General features: G+C 48.2%; 1 protein-coding gene and 1 long non-coding RNA gene across 3 annotated transcripts in view; one reads left to right on the top strand and one right to left on the bottom strand.

Annotated features, from left to right (window-relative positions):
- The window catches only part of SEMA4B (semaphorin 4B), a 404,475-nt gene that overhangs the window by 304,130 nt on the left and 83,428 nt on the right, over window positions 1-16,917 (top strand). Inside the window, exons 1-2 of one of the 2 annotated variants that reach the window (XM_073568652.1) lie at window positions 1,752-1,869; window positions 14,514-14,856. In XM_073568652.1, the coding sequence (XP_073424753.1) occupies window positions 14,754-14,856 (103 nt within the window). In that variant the 5' untranslated portion in view covers window positions 1,752-1,869; window positions 14,514-14,753. Of the gene's footprint in view, window positions 1-1,751; window positions 1,870-14,513; window positions 14,857-16,917 lie in introns of those variants that run through there. The other variant, XM_073568651.1, reaches the window with a different exon arrangement.
- LOC141084158 (uncharacterized) lies at window positions 95-15,389 on the bottom strand. Its single transcript, XR_012230940.1, has 3 exons — window positions 14,846-15,389; window positions 1,846-1,950; window positions 95-1,762 (listed from the first exon to the last, which is right to left on the bottom strand). It is a non-coding gene; the product is annotated as an uncharacterized lncRNA (long non-coding RNA).

The following is a 16,917-nucleotide window of genomic DNA, read 5'->3' as shown; positions in this document are numbered from 1 at the left end:
AGGCACCACGACTGCTGGCACCAGACGGCCGGCTTAAGGAAGACAAAATGTGAGTGTCTGACGACCAGGGACGAACAGGAAACAAGACAAGATGTAAGTTCAAGGTATCTTCATTAAGACAAATTCAGGATAACACTAGGTGCAAAACGTGATAACAGGCAAAACACAGCAAGGTGCATGCGTGGCACGCCAAGGTCCATGGCATGGTACGTGCTAGAATGCAAGCCTGGTTACCGGCAAGGACACAATGGCATCGGACTCCGGACAGCTGGCAAGGATCAAGGCATCAGGCTGTAATCTTCATGCTTACGATCTCTGGCAGTGATGGCAGGTTCCGGGAATCCAGCAGGCAAACCAGGGTACAGGCAAGGAGGCACGACAGATCTCCAGACATGGGAACACGCCAAGGTGCAAGGCAAGATTCCAGGCAGGGTGCATGCTAGGTGCACACCAGGGTCCAGGGCAAGGTGCAAGGCAAGGAGCCTGGTTTGCAGGGACACGCCAGGTTCAACGTGCAAAGTACGCCAGAGCTCAAGGTACAAGGCAGAGTCCTGCGCGTGCCAAGGGGCACGCCAGGGTCAGGTTCAACATACAAGACAGGGTCCTGCGCATGCAGAGGAGCACGCCAGGGTCAGGGTACAGGAAATGATCTATGCGTGCTAGAGGGCATGACAGGGTACATGGCAAAACCTGCGCGTACTTTTACAGAAGCATGGGGAGGTATGCCATGGGGCAGGTGAGGGCCTGCGCGTGCTAAGAGAGGAGCACGCAAACACAGTGCAGAGACAGCGTGGGTGCAAGGAAGCACAGAGAGCACGGCTAGGGCACTGGCTAGCTGGTCGGGCTGCAGCACAAACAGGCTGGCAAGACTCCAGCGAACCCGGCTGGGGCATAGCAGGAGACACAGCTGTCACTGACCAACGAGCACGGCTGAGGCACAAGCAGGCGGGCACAACTAGGGCGGGCATGGCTCAGGCACAAGCAGGAGGCTAGGAAGGCCAGGCGCATGCAAAGGGCACACGAAGAAGCAAGGCAAAGCAAGAAACAAGGCAAAGCTAGACAGGGTACGGAACCAGGAGCGGAACGTAGGCAGAAACACAGTCAGGTCAGAGCGAGAACAGAGCTAGCAGCGGAGCGTAGGCCGAAGCCCAGAGCCGGGTCAAGGCAGAGCCTTGAGACTAGCCTGGAAATGTGCAAGAGCGCTCCAAAGGTAAGAGAGGAGGAATGGTGCGTGTGCCAGGAGGCGCTACAGAGCACCATAGGTAAGAGCAAGGAAGAACAAGCAAAGACAGAGTACATAGGAAGGACCACAAGGCAAAGCATAGCAAAGGCAAGACATGGCAAAGCAGGCAAGGCAGAGAACACTGGAAGGACTACAAGTCCAAGCATGACAAGGACAAAACATGGCACAATGGACAAACACAAGACAAGGTAGGAGACAAGAGGCAGAGTACAAGCACAGAGCGTGTGCAGAGACGCACTACAGAGCAGAGTGCAGGGGCACAGAATACAGGGAGCGACCGAGCAGACCAAGCAGCCATGCAGGGAAGTAACACGATACTCAGGCCCCAACCGTAGGAAGGGGAGGTCTGATATAGCACCATAGCACCTGCACTTCCGGTTCAGAACCAGAGAAGGACTTCCGGTTCAGATCCTCCAGGGTCATAGAAAGCGTTGCTAGATCAGACTGGGCTGGACCATAGAGAAGGTCACATGATTAGGGGCTCCAGAAACACTGAGATGTTAGCTGGGTCAGGCAGTGCTGAAACATAGGAAAGGTCACATGATCAGGGGTTCCAGAAATACAGAGAGGATTGCAGAATCAGAGCAGAGACGGATGGTTACCTAGCAAAGGCGTGCAGCCATGAGGTAAGGCGCGCGTGCACACTGCTCCAGGCATCTTGCAGCACAACAGTCACGAGGTACGTGTGCACACTGCTTCCAGGGATCCTGCAGCATGAGACATAACGGGCATGAGAATTCAGTACACGTGCACACTGCTTCAGGAGTCATGTGGCATACCAGACATGGCGGGCATGATAGTTCGGTGCACGTGCACACTACTCCAGGGATCATGTGGCATAACAGACATAGCGGACATGATGACAGTCATAACGGACATGGCGGGCATGACATTATATATATAATTATATATATATATATATATATAGATAGATAGTTGTGGCCAAAAGTATTGACACCCCTGCAGTTCTGTCAGATAGTACTCAGTTTCTTCCTGAAAATGATTGCAAACACAAATTCTTTGGTATTATTATCTTCATTTAATTTGTCTTAAATGAAAAAACACAAAAGAGAATGAAGCAAAAAGCAAAACATTGATCATATCACACAAAACTCCAAAAATGGGCCAGACAAAGTATTGGCACCCTCAGCCTAATACTTGGTTGCACAACCTTTAGCCAAATTAACTGCGACCAACCGCTTCCGGTAACCATCAATGAGTTTCTTACAATGCACACCTCAGATACACGCACTGCACACACCTCAGATACACGCACTGCACACACCTCAGATACACACACTGCTTTATGCTGGAGGGAATGAGATGTTCCACACTATGAACTGCAGCTTCTCCTGCTCCCAGCAGACACCTCCCTGCCCTCTCCTCTCCTCTGCTGTGACAGCGGACAAGAGCAGGAGGAGCTGACAGAAGAAAAGGAGCCACAATCACCAGGAGCAGCACATTCATTGGGTGCTGCACTACTAATCTCACAGCTCAGGTTGGTCGGTGCCGGGTTTCTAGCTCTCCCTTCCCCTCGGAGGCTCCCTGCAGGAGGACAGGCGCACTGGCCAATGAGTACATGGCCTGTGGTGACACCATGGTCACATGGCAGGTCACATGATCGTGATGGCACTACAGGTCCTCAACCAGTCTCTACATCTGAAGCTCCGTATAACCCCGCCCACACCACTGATTGACAGCTTTCTGTGTACACCAGGTTTGACCAATACGAATTATGGCCGCGGCCTTTCAGGGCTTAGCTACAGCATTCTATAATGCTGTATATATGCCCCAATCCGACCTGCAAGAGAAGAAAAATAAGTTTTATCATACTCACCTGGGGACGGTCGGGTCCGGTAGGTGTCGCATGTCCTGGTCCGGCGCCTCCCATCTTCTTGCGATGCCGTCCTCCTGCTTGCTTCATGTTGCAGACCTGCGCAGGTGTACTTCTCTGCCCTGATGAAGGCAGAGGACAGTACTGCAGTGAGCAGGCGCCGGACCTCTCTGACCTTTCCCGGCACCTGTGCACTGCAGTACTCTGCTCTGCCCTCAACAGGGCAGAGAAGTACACCTGTGCAGGAGCGCGACATGAAGCAAGCAGGAGGGTGGCATTGCAAGAAGATGGGAGGCACCAGACCAGGACCTGCGACACCCACCGGACCCGACCGCCCCCGGGTGAGTATAATAAAAGTTATTTTTCTTCTCTTGCAGGTCGGATCGGGGGCTTATCTACAGCATTACATAGTGCTGCAAGGAAGGCAACCTACAAGGAAGGCAAAAAGACACACCTATGGGGTGAATGGAGCCATACTAATATGTCTGCATGCATAGGGTTTTCCTATGACGTACACCAAATGTAGGACTCAATTGTGATGAATATATTATAATGTCTGTTATCTGACCAACTAAAGTGTGATGTTTGCCATAAGGAAACAAGAGTCTTTTTTCAGTTGTCTGTAATGAATTTTCTGCCCTCCCATCATTAGACTGTGATCTATGTCATCAAGGAATCATTTGCATCCTATTAAATGCTGCTGTTTGTACAATTACACTTAGGCTATGTACACACGTAGATTTTGGTCCTGCGGATTTTTCCGCGAGGATTTGTAAAAATCCGCAAGTAAATTCTCAGGTCAAAAGACCTGCGGATTAGCCTGAGGTTTATCCCTGCGGTCTACCACCTCTACAATGGAGAAGGTGTGAAACTACAGCGGAATCCGCACAAAGAATTTGAACCAGCAGCAAATTCAAGCGGAAAAATCTGAAGCATGTGCACAGCGTTTTTCAGTTTACCATTGAAAACAATGGTACAGAAATGGCCAGAGTAAGCCTCCCAGCCCCCCATAGGAGGCGTGGGTGGAGGCCAACATGACGGGGGGGTTGGAGGGCTTAGTGGGGGGAGGGGTTAACAGGGAGGGGGAGCCAGGGGGTATTTAGGTGAGGGTCGGGGGTGTTCCCGCCCTCTGTTCCCGCTCTCCCAGCTCCAAAGCAGTATCACCCACTCACCGGGATGGCAGGAGTAGAAGAGGCCCTTGATCGGCTGTGGGCTGCAGCGCTGGGGCAGCCTTCGGGATGGTTGGAGGCACAAGTCTGTGCCTGCCTCAGACATGGCGACCAGAACTTCCAGCTCTGGGGCTGCAGCGGGAGTACCAGGCAGCATGGCGGGGTTGGTGCCTGCTGCAAGAAGGGTCGGAGGCAGGACGATTTTGGGCTCCCAGCTTTCGTGGGGGGCCCAGGACGCCCGGGTGCGACAGGACGGCACACCGCCAGGAGCCCCCGGCGGGAGGAGCCAGGAGGCATCAGCTTTTGGGGTACCGCTGCCTGGTTCACTCCAGGGTTTCAGGCCTTCCACCCCGGTCCTCGCTGCGGGGATTTTCGGGGGCCAGCAACGCGGCAGCGAGTCCGCCACCGGGAGTCACAAGGTCCACGAGGCTTCGGGGGATCCAGGCTTTCCGGCTGGAGGGCACACAGCCCCCTCGCTGTCGGTGAGTATGTATCCATGTCCCCTGTTTGTCACCCGCTTTTGTCTTCCTCAGTGGTGGAAAGGGGGCCCTTGGCTAAACCTAGTGGTGTCGGGGTGGGGGCTGGGTTGAGCGGTCTAGGTTCTGCTGGGGGAGTGTGTGATATGCTTGCGGATGTGCGTAGTTTGCTGTCACGCTTGGAGCGGGGCTTTGTCGGGTCGTCACCGATAGCAGCGAGGGTCGGGTCGCAGGTTGGGGGGTCGTCTGGTCAGAGCAGTCTAGAGCCGGGCCCCCGCTCCGGCGAGCCAGTATCCATGTCGGTACAAACCGAAAAAGAGAAGGAGTGTCGTGTGCATTTAGATGATCGGGCGCATGGCGAGGTGTACGTGTGCTTTGAAGGTTCGATGGGGGCTCACTTAAAAAAAAGAGGTTTCAGAGCGGATTTGGAAGGATGAGTATGTGGAAATATTTTCGTTGCTGCCTCTTGAGAAGTTTAATTTAGACAAAAGCAAGAAAGAGGATAGCAAGAAGGAGGAGGAGGAGGAAAAGCGCAGGTGGCGTTTGATTCCTCAGACGTTTGTGAATTGGCAACAAGCTTTTGCCATTTTGGCAAGCGTTATTGGGGAAAAGGCCCCTGACAATTGCTCAGCGCTGTTTTGTTATCTGGACGCTATAGGGGAGGCTTACAGAGTGTATAGTGGTCAGGCGTGACTGAGGTACGATGAGCAATTCCGACAGAGGAAGGCTGTGCGTCCGGCTATTCGCTGGGACCAAAAAGATATTAGATTGTGGATGCGCGTGATAGCTCAAAATAAGTTTGGGAGCTCCTTTCATGGGGGGGCTGGAAGCACCTGCCAGAGTAGCGGCAACTCTAGCTCTACGGGTGGCGGAGGTCAAGGGCAGACAGGAACGTACAAGGCGGGGGTGTGCTGGCAGTTTAATGACAGCCAGTGTAAGTTCGGGGCGAATTGTAAATTCAAACACCTCTGCTCTAATTGTAATGGCGCATCACATGGAGTGTCAAAGTGTTTCAAGAAAGGGAAGTCCAGAGCTGGGGGTGGAAATTTGCAAGGGGGAGACTCCAGTGAATCTGGAAAGGATGGTTCCCTATCTAAATAGGTACCAGGATAGGGAAAGAGCAGGGTTGTTGTATACAGGTTTTAAGGAGGGTTTTCGTATTCCAGGTCCTCCGTTTGAAATCCCGTTAGTTTTAAAAAATTTGCGCTCAGTCTTGGAGCATTCCGCAGTTGTTTCTGAGAAACTAAGAAAGGAAGTTTCGTTGGGCCGCATGGCTGGCCCTTTCGTTTCCCCTCCTTTTCCAGATTTCGTGGTTTCCCGTTTGGGGATGGTGCCGAAGAAGGAGCCGAATAAGTTTTGGCTCATTCAACATTTGTCCTACTCACGTGGGAGGTCGGTTAACGATGGCATTGATCCGAAGATTTGTTCGGTGGTATACTCTTCATTTTTACGAGGCAGCTCGGTGGGTGCGAAAATGTGGTCGCGGTGCCCTTATGGCAAAAACTGATGTTGAATCCACTTTTCGTCTATTACCGGTTCACCCCGAAAGCGTGAAGCTGCTGGGCTATTTTTGGGAAGGCAGGTTTTTTGTGGATAGGTGTTTACCTATGGGTTGTTCGCTGTCCTCTGCGTATTTTGAGGCGTTTAGTTCCTTTCTCGAGTGGGTCAGTTATTCATTATTTAGACGACTTTTTGTGTGTTGGTCCGGCGGATTCGTCACGTTGTTTCAGGATTTTGAAAGCCATTGAGTGGGTGGCTGATCATTTAGTTGTCCCGTTGGTGCCCGGAAAAACGGAGGGCCCTAGCACGTGTTTGCGTTTTCTGGGGATCATCATCGATACAGTTGAATGGGAATTCAGGTTGCCTGAGGACAAGCTAGTGGATTTGACGTCTGAAGTGGTCCCAGGGCGTCGTTTGAGGAAAATATAGTTGAGAGATCTTCAGTCGCTGTTGGGGAAGCTTAACTTCGCTTGTCGGGTTGTGCCGATGGGTCAAGTTTTTTCGCGTAGGCTGGCTAGCGCTGCTGCGGGGATTCGGGCTCCCCACCATTTTGTTAGGTTGTCGTCGGAGCTCAGGGCCTATTTGGCGGACTGGGAGTCCTTTTTGGAGTACAACAGTCGCTCTTTGGTAATGGCGAAGGTGGTAGGTAACGATGCATTGGATTTGTTTACGGACGCGGCTGGCGGGATCGGTTTTGGTGCCTATTTCAGAGAGCAATGGTGTGCGGCTCAATGGCCTGACACGTGGGTTTCAGACTGTATGGTGCGCAACATCATTGTTGGAGATTTTTCCGATACTGGTGGCGGTGCATTTGTGGGGGCAGGATTTCAGGAACCGGCAGGTTCGTTTTAATTGCGACAACATGGGCGTTGTGAGCGTGATTAATGATCTTACTACGTCGTCCCCTCCAGTTGTTCGAGTTTTACCGCAATTAGTGCTATTGTGTTTGTCTTTTAATGCCCATGTAACCGCGACGCACGTGCCCGGCGTGAGGAACGAGATAGCTGACTCTCTCTCTCGTTCGCAGTGGGATCGTTTTCGTTCTTTGGCTCCGGAAGCAGACATCGAGGGTCTAACTTGTCCGGAGGAGCTGTGGAGGGTGGTTTACTGGCCGCAGAGTCGCTGATTGAATCGTCACTAGCACCAAAAACTTAGGAGGCTTACCCGGCAGTGTGGCTGATGTGGGAAGAGGTCCTTACGGCCGGCCAAACCAGTTGGGCCGGGCTTGATCAGGAGAGAATGTTGTTGTCCTGGTTGGGGAGAGGTGCGAGGGAGGGTTGGTCCCATGCAAAGGTAACGCGCTTGTTAGCGGGTTTGTCTTTTGGTTTTCGGGTGCGCGGGAGCAGGGATTTGACGAAAACATTTTTGGTCAAACAGGCGGCAAAAGGTTTCCGCCGTTTCAGAGGCGGGGCGATTTAAGACGGCCTGTATCTTTTAATCTATTGGAGCAATTGGGTCGGGTTCTGGAGTCGGTCTGTTCAGATCGATATGAGGGTTTGTTGTTTCGCCTGGCCTTCTTGTTTGTATTTTTTGGGTCTTTGCGGGTGGGGGAGCTTGTGTCTCCCAATAAAGAGTCAATGGGTGACTTGTTAGCCAGGGATGGGGTATTGACCTCACAGGGGGGTTGAATTCTGTCTGCGACGGTCCAAAACGGACCAGTCCGGGAAAGGCCGCCGGGTGGTGTTGGGTGGCATGTCTAGTTCGTTAATGTGCCCTGTTCAGTGCTTGCGGAGTTTTTGGGAGCTTTGTCCCAATTTGAGCGGTTGCTTGTTGTGCCACGCAGACGGGGACAGTTGGTCTTGGTATCAGTTTGGCGCTGTTTTTAAAAAAATCCATTCGGTGTTTGGGGATAGATGACTCCCGCTTTGCCTCTCATTCATTCAGGATAGGAGTGGCGACCAAGGCGGCAGCATGTGGTTTAGGTCCCTCTTTAATACAGCGCATTGGTGGGTGGAGGTCTAATCGGTGCCGCAGTTACGTTCGGCTTTAATTTGTAAAAGGGAGGGGGGTTTGGTTGGTCGTGAACATGGGACGAACAGGAGTTTGAGTGGGTTGGCTTTAAATTTATGCTGCAAGTATATTTTTCTGTTAGTGTCGTTTTGTTTTTCAGGTGCTGAGCCGCTGCTGGTCTGCATTTTTGGTCACTCCTTTGTTTATTGGGGAGCATTGCGAGCCAATGTCAGGAACGAAGGCAGACTGCTGTGGATTCCCAGGGCCATGGCGATGGTGCGGTGGCTCGGGTTCAGGGGCCTGGTGTAGCGAAGGGTGTTGCCGGAGATCCATGAATGCGCCCTGTTGGACCGGGCACCAGATATTCTCGTTATTCTCGCTGGGGGTAATGATCTGGCGGTTCGGCCCTTTCGGGAGTTGGTCAAGGACATTAAGCAGGATTGCTTAAGGTTGTGGTTGATGTACTGGGGGGTCACTATTGTGTGGTCTGAGATTGTGCCACGAAGGCGTTGGTGGTCTATGAGATCATTGGAGAAGGTTAATCGGGCCAGGATAAAAGTTAACAGAGCAGTGTCTGCTTTTATTGTTAAGAATGGGGGACTTGCCGTGCGGCATTTCGACTTGGAAAAGGGGCGAGGGTGATTTTTGGTTGGCGGACGGGATCCATTTAAATGCAGTGGGTTCTGATATTTGGGCCCTCGACCTTCAGGACGGTATAGAGAGGGCTGTCGCATGGCGGGTTGGGGGAGTCTCGGGTCATTGAGGTGTTCAAGGCCCCCTCGTTGTGGCGGTTTTGGAGGAGGGGGGAGTCCATGAAGTCAGTGGAAATTGGTTTTGGAAAATACTCGTGTCCGTGTCTTAGTTGGCGCCGATGAAGGGGTGGGGGTTTTCATGGTCACGCAGGGGTAACTGGGGAAAGTCAAGATGCTTGGTCTCCCCTGAGGAAAACCACTTGAGAATACCAACGTCATGTACAACGCACCTAAACCTGCTGCGGACCCGCAGAGCCTGAAACGCTGCGGATCCACAGCAGAATCAGCAACGTGTGCACATAGCCTTAGCAAATCACACAACATTACTATAGACCCAAACTTGTTACATCAAGTATGCACATTATATACTGTAGATTCAGACACGGACAGATGAGGGCCCCGGGGTAGAACAGTGTGTGGGCCCTATACAGTCTAATAGCTCATCATGGAGTTAATAATAGCAGGGGTATATCTACCAATGACGAGATATGTATTTAGTAGCAGATTGGTACGGACCAGTTTAACTATAACTTAACTTTTAATCAACCTTTAAAAACATAAATCAACAAAAAGTGCCATACAAAGTGCTCGTGCTGAAGTGATTAAAACATAGTTAAATGCCGCCTGAAATCACACATATAGGACAATGGGGCACTCGTTATAGCATATTATGCCTTATTAACAACAGCCTCTTGGTGTTGCATACGTATCGGGCCTCAGTCCCAAAATCCAAATATAAAGATGGCCTATAGCCCCACATGTATATTGTCCTTTAATGGTTGTTGATATTTTCTAGGCTCTAATAAAGTCCATATAGGACATAAATAAAAATAGAGTGTGAGCCACTATGCATATATCAAACACTCTCAGAAAGGAGATGTATAGAGTCTCCTTTAGGTTACCAACCACAAATCACCTTTCTAGAGTATAAATAAATCATGTACTTATCTCAGATATCGTTGCTTTCCATGGCGATATCCGAATATTGCTCACAGCTAGGGGGCTACACATATCAGTAAATTGCTGGGTAGCTCGATTCCCTCTGTATATCTCCCAACGCGTTTCATCTACCACCAATTCATCAGGGGAGTAGTGGCATGTAGTCCAGTGGCATTGCGCGCCATATCGCGCTCTCATTATCTTTTATACATTCAGAAGTCCCGCGGTCTATCCCTATTTCCGGACGCCGGGGTTGGCACTTCCGGTTTCCATCTTACTCAGGCCCCTAGACACCTCTCCTGCCCCACTTCCTGGGCATGTCTAAGGGGCGAAAACATCACATCCGGTGACGCGCATTGACCAGATCACATGCCCCACTTCCTGGGTTTGTCTGGATATCGATAGCGTCACATCCGGTATAGACAGCGATGTAAACACATCGCATTCATGTGACTTGCCCGTGCCCATAGCAACCTGACGCTGTTGTACATATCTATAAGGCGTCAGGCGTCTCATTCTATAGTAAGGGGTTCGGGCTGAAAAAATTATACATCTATTCCCATTTAGATAAAACAAATATCGGGGACTTAGAGACGTGTATAATTACAGGAGATCAGCAAAAGCATTTTCTATTTTTTGCTGATAAACCCAAACAAGGGACATTTTCAGTGCATTCCTGAGTCCAAAACATTTTTTTACACCATATTCAAGGTACAAAACGTATGATTAAATTTTCAGAAAAAATATATAGTCAAATGTCAATTGATTAATAGGTGTTGCATGGTATATACTGGGCACCACGGACCTTTTTTGGGAAGGATAGAGAAGGGTGCTCACTAGAACTTACCCTGTTATACCCTCTCTATATGTCACCTGCCTAACGCGGAGGTTGGCACCCTAATTCCTGCGCAAGTGGCGCCCCCACTCGACGGCAGCTCTCCCTGTACTTTGATGGCCCTATTAAAGTACTCCCTACAAGAAGGAAGAATAGGTAAGAAGTTCATTAAGTCCCTTGGGATGTACTGTTCGTAGTGAGAAGATCCAGAAAGTTTCTCTCTGAAGGATTCACTTATCCCAATCACCTCCTCTTTGATTTTTTGGGACTTTTTCAATGCCTATGAAACTGACAGCCTTAACATCTCCGTTGTGGGCCTGGTTGATGTGATTCGCCACTGGTGTGTCTCGTTTATTTATGATGTCCCTGTGATGTTCTCCCACTCGCACTCTGAGCTCTCTCTTGGTTTTCCCAACATATTCTAAATTACATCTGCAGGTAATCTTATACACAACTCCAACCGATCTGCAATTGATAAACTGTTGTATAGGAAAAGTTCTTCTTGTGACACTACTACGAAAAATGGTGTCCTGTGTAATTGATGCACAGTATTTGCAGTTGCCACACTTGTAACATCCTTTAGGTTGTGTACCCAACCAGGTAGGTCTAGTATTAGTATTTAAGGAAAAATGGCTACGGACTAATCTATCCTTGATGGAACGACCCTTTCTAAACGTAATTTGTGGGGTACTAGGTATGATCCCTAAAAGGTCTTGATCCATGAGGAGAATTGGCCAATGCCGTTTCATAATTTCCCTCAAGTCGTTGGATCCATTAGAGTATTTTGTTATAAATCTGATCGTTCCTTCGTCTGTGTTTTTCTGTTTTGGGATTAATAGCTCCTTTCTATCTCTGACTACAGTGGTCTTATATGCCTCCTTGAGGATATCATCTGGATATCCACGCTCCAAAAACCAAGATCTCAAATCATCAGCTTGTTCTCTGAAATCTCTGTGATTAGAGCAATTTCTTTTCATTCGTAGGTACTGCCCCTTTGGGATGCCTCTTCTAAGTGGGGCTGGGTGACTGGAATCCCATCTCAGTAGAGAGTTTGAGGAGGTGGGTTTTCTAAAGGTTTTAGTTATCAATCGACCATTCTCTCCTCTTTCAATGCTGATGTCTAGGAATGATAGCTTATGTCTATCAACCTCAAAATTACTGAACCCCTCCTTGTCTCCTTTCCACACATCGACGATGTGTTCATAATTTGGAAAGATACGGGGATGCAGGACGGGAGCTACCGGCGGAGGCGCGGCAGGGGGCGGGGCTTAGCGGCGGCCGTGCGCAGGCCGTCGCTGCGCTCAAAAACGCTAGTGTGAAACTAGCCTTAGATGGCTGTCAGCCACACAATGCTTTGGCCGATCATTTGGCTGAGTCTCCCATGCACAGGAACACCCGCACAAATGAGCAGTCCTGTGTCCATTATGAGAAAGCTGCCATCTGACATGACGGACGGTGGCTTATCTCAGGATGAATAATGTGATACTGATCAGCACTCCGACATTGGACATGCGATAGACATCTTTCCTGACCATCAGTTGGTCGGCATTGGCACCCCCAAACAAACGTGGACCAAACCTACTATATCAGTGGATTCAGCCGACTTTAGTCCAATGTGTATGGGAGACTTTAGGGTTTATTCAAATTACTATTTTCAAAATAATTAAATTTCCATCTTGAACAATGTTGCATTATTAATCCATTTTGAAAGCGTTGGTCGGCAGCATGCATGTCCATGTAAGGTCCGTCTTTTGGTCCTTACCACTTGTGTATCGTATCTGTTTTTGTCATCTGTTCATATAAAATTATATATATATATTTATAAATCAGATGTGCATGTTTATCTCCATTCACTTGGAATCTGAGTTTGCATGCTTTTAAGTTTGTTATTACTCTGCCTTTTTTCAGATTTTAAAATTGTTCACCTGGTTGGGGCCATTGACTTAGGTCAGCGTGTGGTCCGATTTATATTGAAAATCAGCAATGTTAATATGCCCATAGTCTAGTGCTCCACAGAGATAAATCATGAGCAGGTAATATAATCAAGTGGAATCACAGCGTAATGTTTTCTTATAGGATCGCAGATAAGTGAATTTGATTTTTATTTTGTGGTGCAATCAGTGTTGGACTGGAGTGCCAGGAGCCCACCAGGAACATTGACTCTGGGGACGCACTGTTCAGCTACATGTAAACATTCCCCTCATTTGTAAATTTACATGTGATTCCATAGGATATGAAACTCGGTTGTTTGGTAAATGAATGATGAGATGCTGCCTACATCTGGACATAGTGAATCCAATGTATTGTGCCAACTATTGCTCATATCGGGAGGTGGTGGAGCGGCCCTCCAGGGATTTACCTATACCCCTGTGGGCCAGTCTGAGCCTAGGTGTAAGGCTGGAGTCACACTACCGAACAATACAGCCCAGTGCTATGTGATGAAACGTTGCAATGCACTTGACCAGGTGTTATTCTCTGGTGCAGATCACATCTGCGATTATTTGCTTATGATAAATCTGCATGCGGGAACAATATCAGCATATGCTGCACTTGGCAGCGAGACTCTGCTCACTTGCACCCATATAAGTCTGTGGGTACGAGTGACACAACGCACTGCACCCGAGTGCAGTGCAATATACGCCAGCAGAGGAGGAGATGGAGAAATTGCTTTCTCCGCCTCCACGGCAGCTGTGCTCCGATACTATCTGTGCAAGAGGATCGGCGCCCAGTAGCGGGACAGTTGGATCATGCTCGCAGCAAAGCAGGAGCCGAGGGTCAATAGCATATCGCATCCGATGCCATTCGCTAGTGTGACTCCAGCCTAATACTGCATACAGACAAAATATACTGTGCAATATAATGTGAGTTGTTAAGGAGCCTAAGGGTGTGTGCAGACGCTGCGGAATCCGCTGCGGATTAATCCGCACGGATTTTGCAAAAACCGCAGATAAACCGCAGGTCAAAAGACCTGCGGATTATCTGCGGTTTTGACTGTGGTTTGGTCCTGCGGATTCACCATCTCCACAATGGTGGAGCTAAGAACCCGCTGCGGATTCCGCAGAAAGAATTGACATGTCACTTCTTTCTGCGGTTTCAAAACCGCAGCAAATCCGCGCGGATTTTTCCGCAACGTCTACACAGCGTTTTTTTTTGTACCATTCATTTGAATGGTACTGTACACCACAGCGGCCAAAAACGCTGCGGAAACGCAGCGGAATCCGCAGCGTGTGCACATACCCTAAGGCTAGGTGCACATGACCGTGTATTCTCTCATCCGAGATCAGTGTGAGCATAGTGTGATGCAATTCTCTCTCCATCTTCTCCATTCTGTCACTCTGTGATAATTGGCCTGCACTCAGATGTCTTCCAAGTGCAGTCAGATGGTTTCCACGGACTCATTGACTTGCATGGCTGAGTGCGATCCAAATATCAAATCAAGTTCTGACGTGCAGCCATTTTTTTTCCCCAGACTGGCTGGGTCCAAGGAAAAAAATCTGACTTGCATAGCCCCATAAAATAACATCGGTCGCATTTGATGTTTTGTCGGATCACACTTGGAACAAAAATACGGCCATATGCACGAGCCCTTAGAAGAAATCAAGAAGCCAAAATCCATATGAAATCCACCTTTGTAATATGTTCTCCTATTATCCAGAGGTGATGATGACATTACTGCTATCCTGAGTGTTCATGGCAGCAAGCACTGCAGTGTTGTGGTCTACAGGAAACCTCACCTCTTTCTCTTCTTGGCCAATGACTTTGCTGAGTATTTTTAAAGCTCCCTTTCTTTTTTTCCTTCTCTTGCTCTGTGACAGGTCTGTGAGTAGCAGTGAGGAGGAGGAGGAGGAGGAGGAGAGGCTGGAGGAGGCCTGAGGACAGCAGGAGAGCTCTGCTGGGCGGGAGCAGAGACTCAGCACTGGAAACTTTGGAACCTTCACTTACACACTGTGCTCCACATCCACTCCACTTTGGATTACAAATCCTGAGAGAAGAAAGTAAGGAAAGCAACAGACACCACTTGGATTATTCCACCAGGGAAGCTGCCAGGCTTGGCTATGGGGACTTGGACATGGTTCTTTCTCCTGGGACAAACTGTGGCCACTATCCTGCTGGTGCAATCTGCAGATGAAGCCATTCCTAGACTCACCTTTCAGTACGGTAAGTGCAGTGCAGCGTGTAAGGGGTTAAGCCAGGCATGGAGGGGCCCCTGCCCATGGGATCCAGCTTCTGAACAAGGGAGGAGAGATCTATCTCCAGGGGGATCTGCTGTCACGCCTCATCTCTTACTCCAACCAAGTTCTATTTGTTTTAGAAGCACTTTGTATCTTTGTGTAACAACTAGTGATACAATCTGATACTACACATCCATGTACAAGGGGAGGTGGTAGGGGGTAAAGTCAGGGTTTATTCCAGAGGTGGTAAAAACATCTTCCTCAGTGTATAGTCCATAAAAAGATTAGGCAAAAGGTCAAAAGACAAGAAAGAGTTATGTGTTCTGAACCTTTACACTCCCTGGTTCTTGGTCCTGATATATACAGTCTGCTACAGAATAACATTCCTAGTGCACTGTACCACTAATATTAGAAGGGGCTGATGGCTTCCATGACAGTCTTTCGTATCATTAGGAAAAATTGACAGATTTATTTTCAGATTTGTATGGCTCTTTTTTTTTAATTCAGATGTGTATTCTAAGTGTGATGACTCCAAAATGATAATACACTGTAAGGGAACAGTGGATTTCTAGTGTATATGTATGTGTGTATATATATGTATAGTGCTTATATAAAGAATGTGTGTGAGTGTGTGTGTATATATATATATATATATACACATACACACACACACACACACCTGTGTACAGTATACCTAAAACAAAAATTGAAAAGTAACAAGAAATCGTCCATCACGTTATTAAAAATGCAATTCTCTGTATTGGTAGCTATAGCTGCTGTCATCCAGTTTTTCCAGAATAGACATATTTTAGAATACATTTACTGAACACCGCTCTGAGACTTGAATAATGCATCACAGAACGTTGAAGCAGATATCCCAAGCCCTGGCATTATGGGGGTCCGTCACCCTTCTGTGACCTGAACACACTGCAAACTGGATCTGGTAAAAGTACAGATATTGTGGTGTGTTCAGGTGACATGGCAGCCCCTTGCATGAGGCATGGAGCAGACATTGCCTCTGGTCTGGTGACCTTTGCTATAGTGTTGTAAGGGGTGATAAGAGGAGCCAGACCTCACTGCCCCCTGCTGATGGCGCTGGCACATTAACCCTGGTCCAACTCTAGCTGACAAGTCAAGGATTAGTTTGGCAACTGCTCAAAGGACTTTTTAATAAATCAACCTGTAACCACAGAAGCCACACTAAGATCACATTGACAGTACCATATATATTCCTAAGGAAGTTATTAATGTTACAAATAATAATGTTGCTTACAAGGCAAACATTTATGGCTGACCACACAACAGCTGCAATCTATAAGAATACATGAAGTTATGTGCCTTACATTATACATACGTTTAATCAGCTGTCTCGTTATAACTGCACATGTGATAATTGCTTAATGTGGAAATAAAAGTTATGACATATGGTGAGGAACTCAGCAACAAGACTAATATTGCCTGCAAGATCTTGTAAAAACAACAGAAATGTATATCGAAGCCTAAGACCACGTGCACACGTTCAGTATTTGGTCAGTATTTTACCTCAGTATTTGCCAAACCAGGAGAGAATCAATCAGAGGGAAAGTGTAATAGAAACACGGCACCACTTCTGGATTTATCACCATCTCCTGGCTTTGGCTTACAGATACTGAGGTAAAAAACTCACCAAATAAACATGGCCTGATAGTGAATAAAACGAGGTATTTTTCAAATCTCCCCATTGTTTTGACCTCATTTTTATGTTACAATTTAATTTTACTTTTTCTGTTTCGGGATATCTGATTGACCACCAATCAGGCCACCATCACTGCTCTCACTGAGGGGCGCGTGTCATTGAATTTTTGCAAATCTGAAAGGTCACATTTGCCTATGAAGTAACTATCTCCACTCATATAACATCAGGCAAAATTAAAATGTAGAATTCTGAAAAAGTTGGTTGACAAGTTGTAGTGGTGTCCATAATGGTGGTCAACCAGCAGTTTTAGAAACAAATATCACTATTAAACCATTTGGACCTGACAGAGGAGGGCATCCCGAGGTCTGAATA

This window comes from Dendrobates tinctorius, unplaced genomic scaffold, assembly GCF_039654945.1.
Source record: "Dendrobates tinctorius isolate UK_male_01 unplaced genomic scaffold, ASM3965494v1 ptg000022l, whole genome shotgun sequence".
Lineage (NCBI taxonomy): Eukaryota > Metazoa > Chordata > Amphibia > Anura > Dendrobatidae > Dendrobates > Dendrobates tinctorius.
This window is presented reverse-complemented; position numbering and strand designations above follow the sequence as displayed.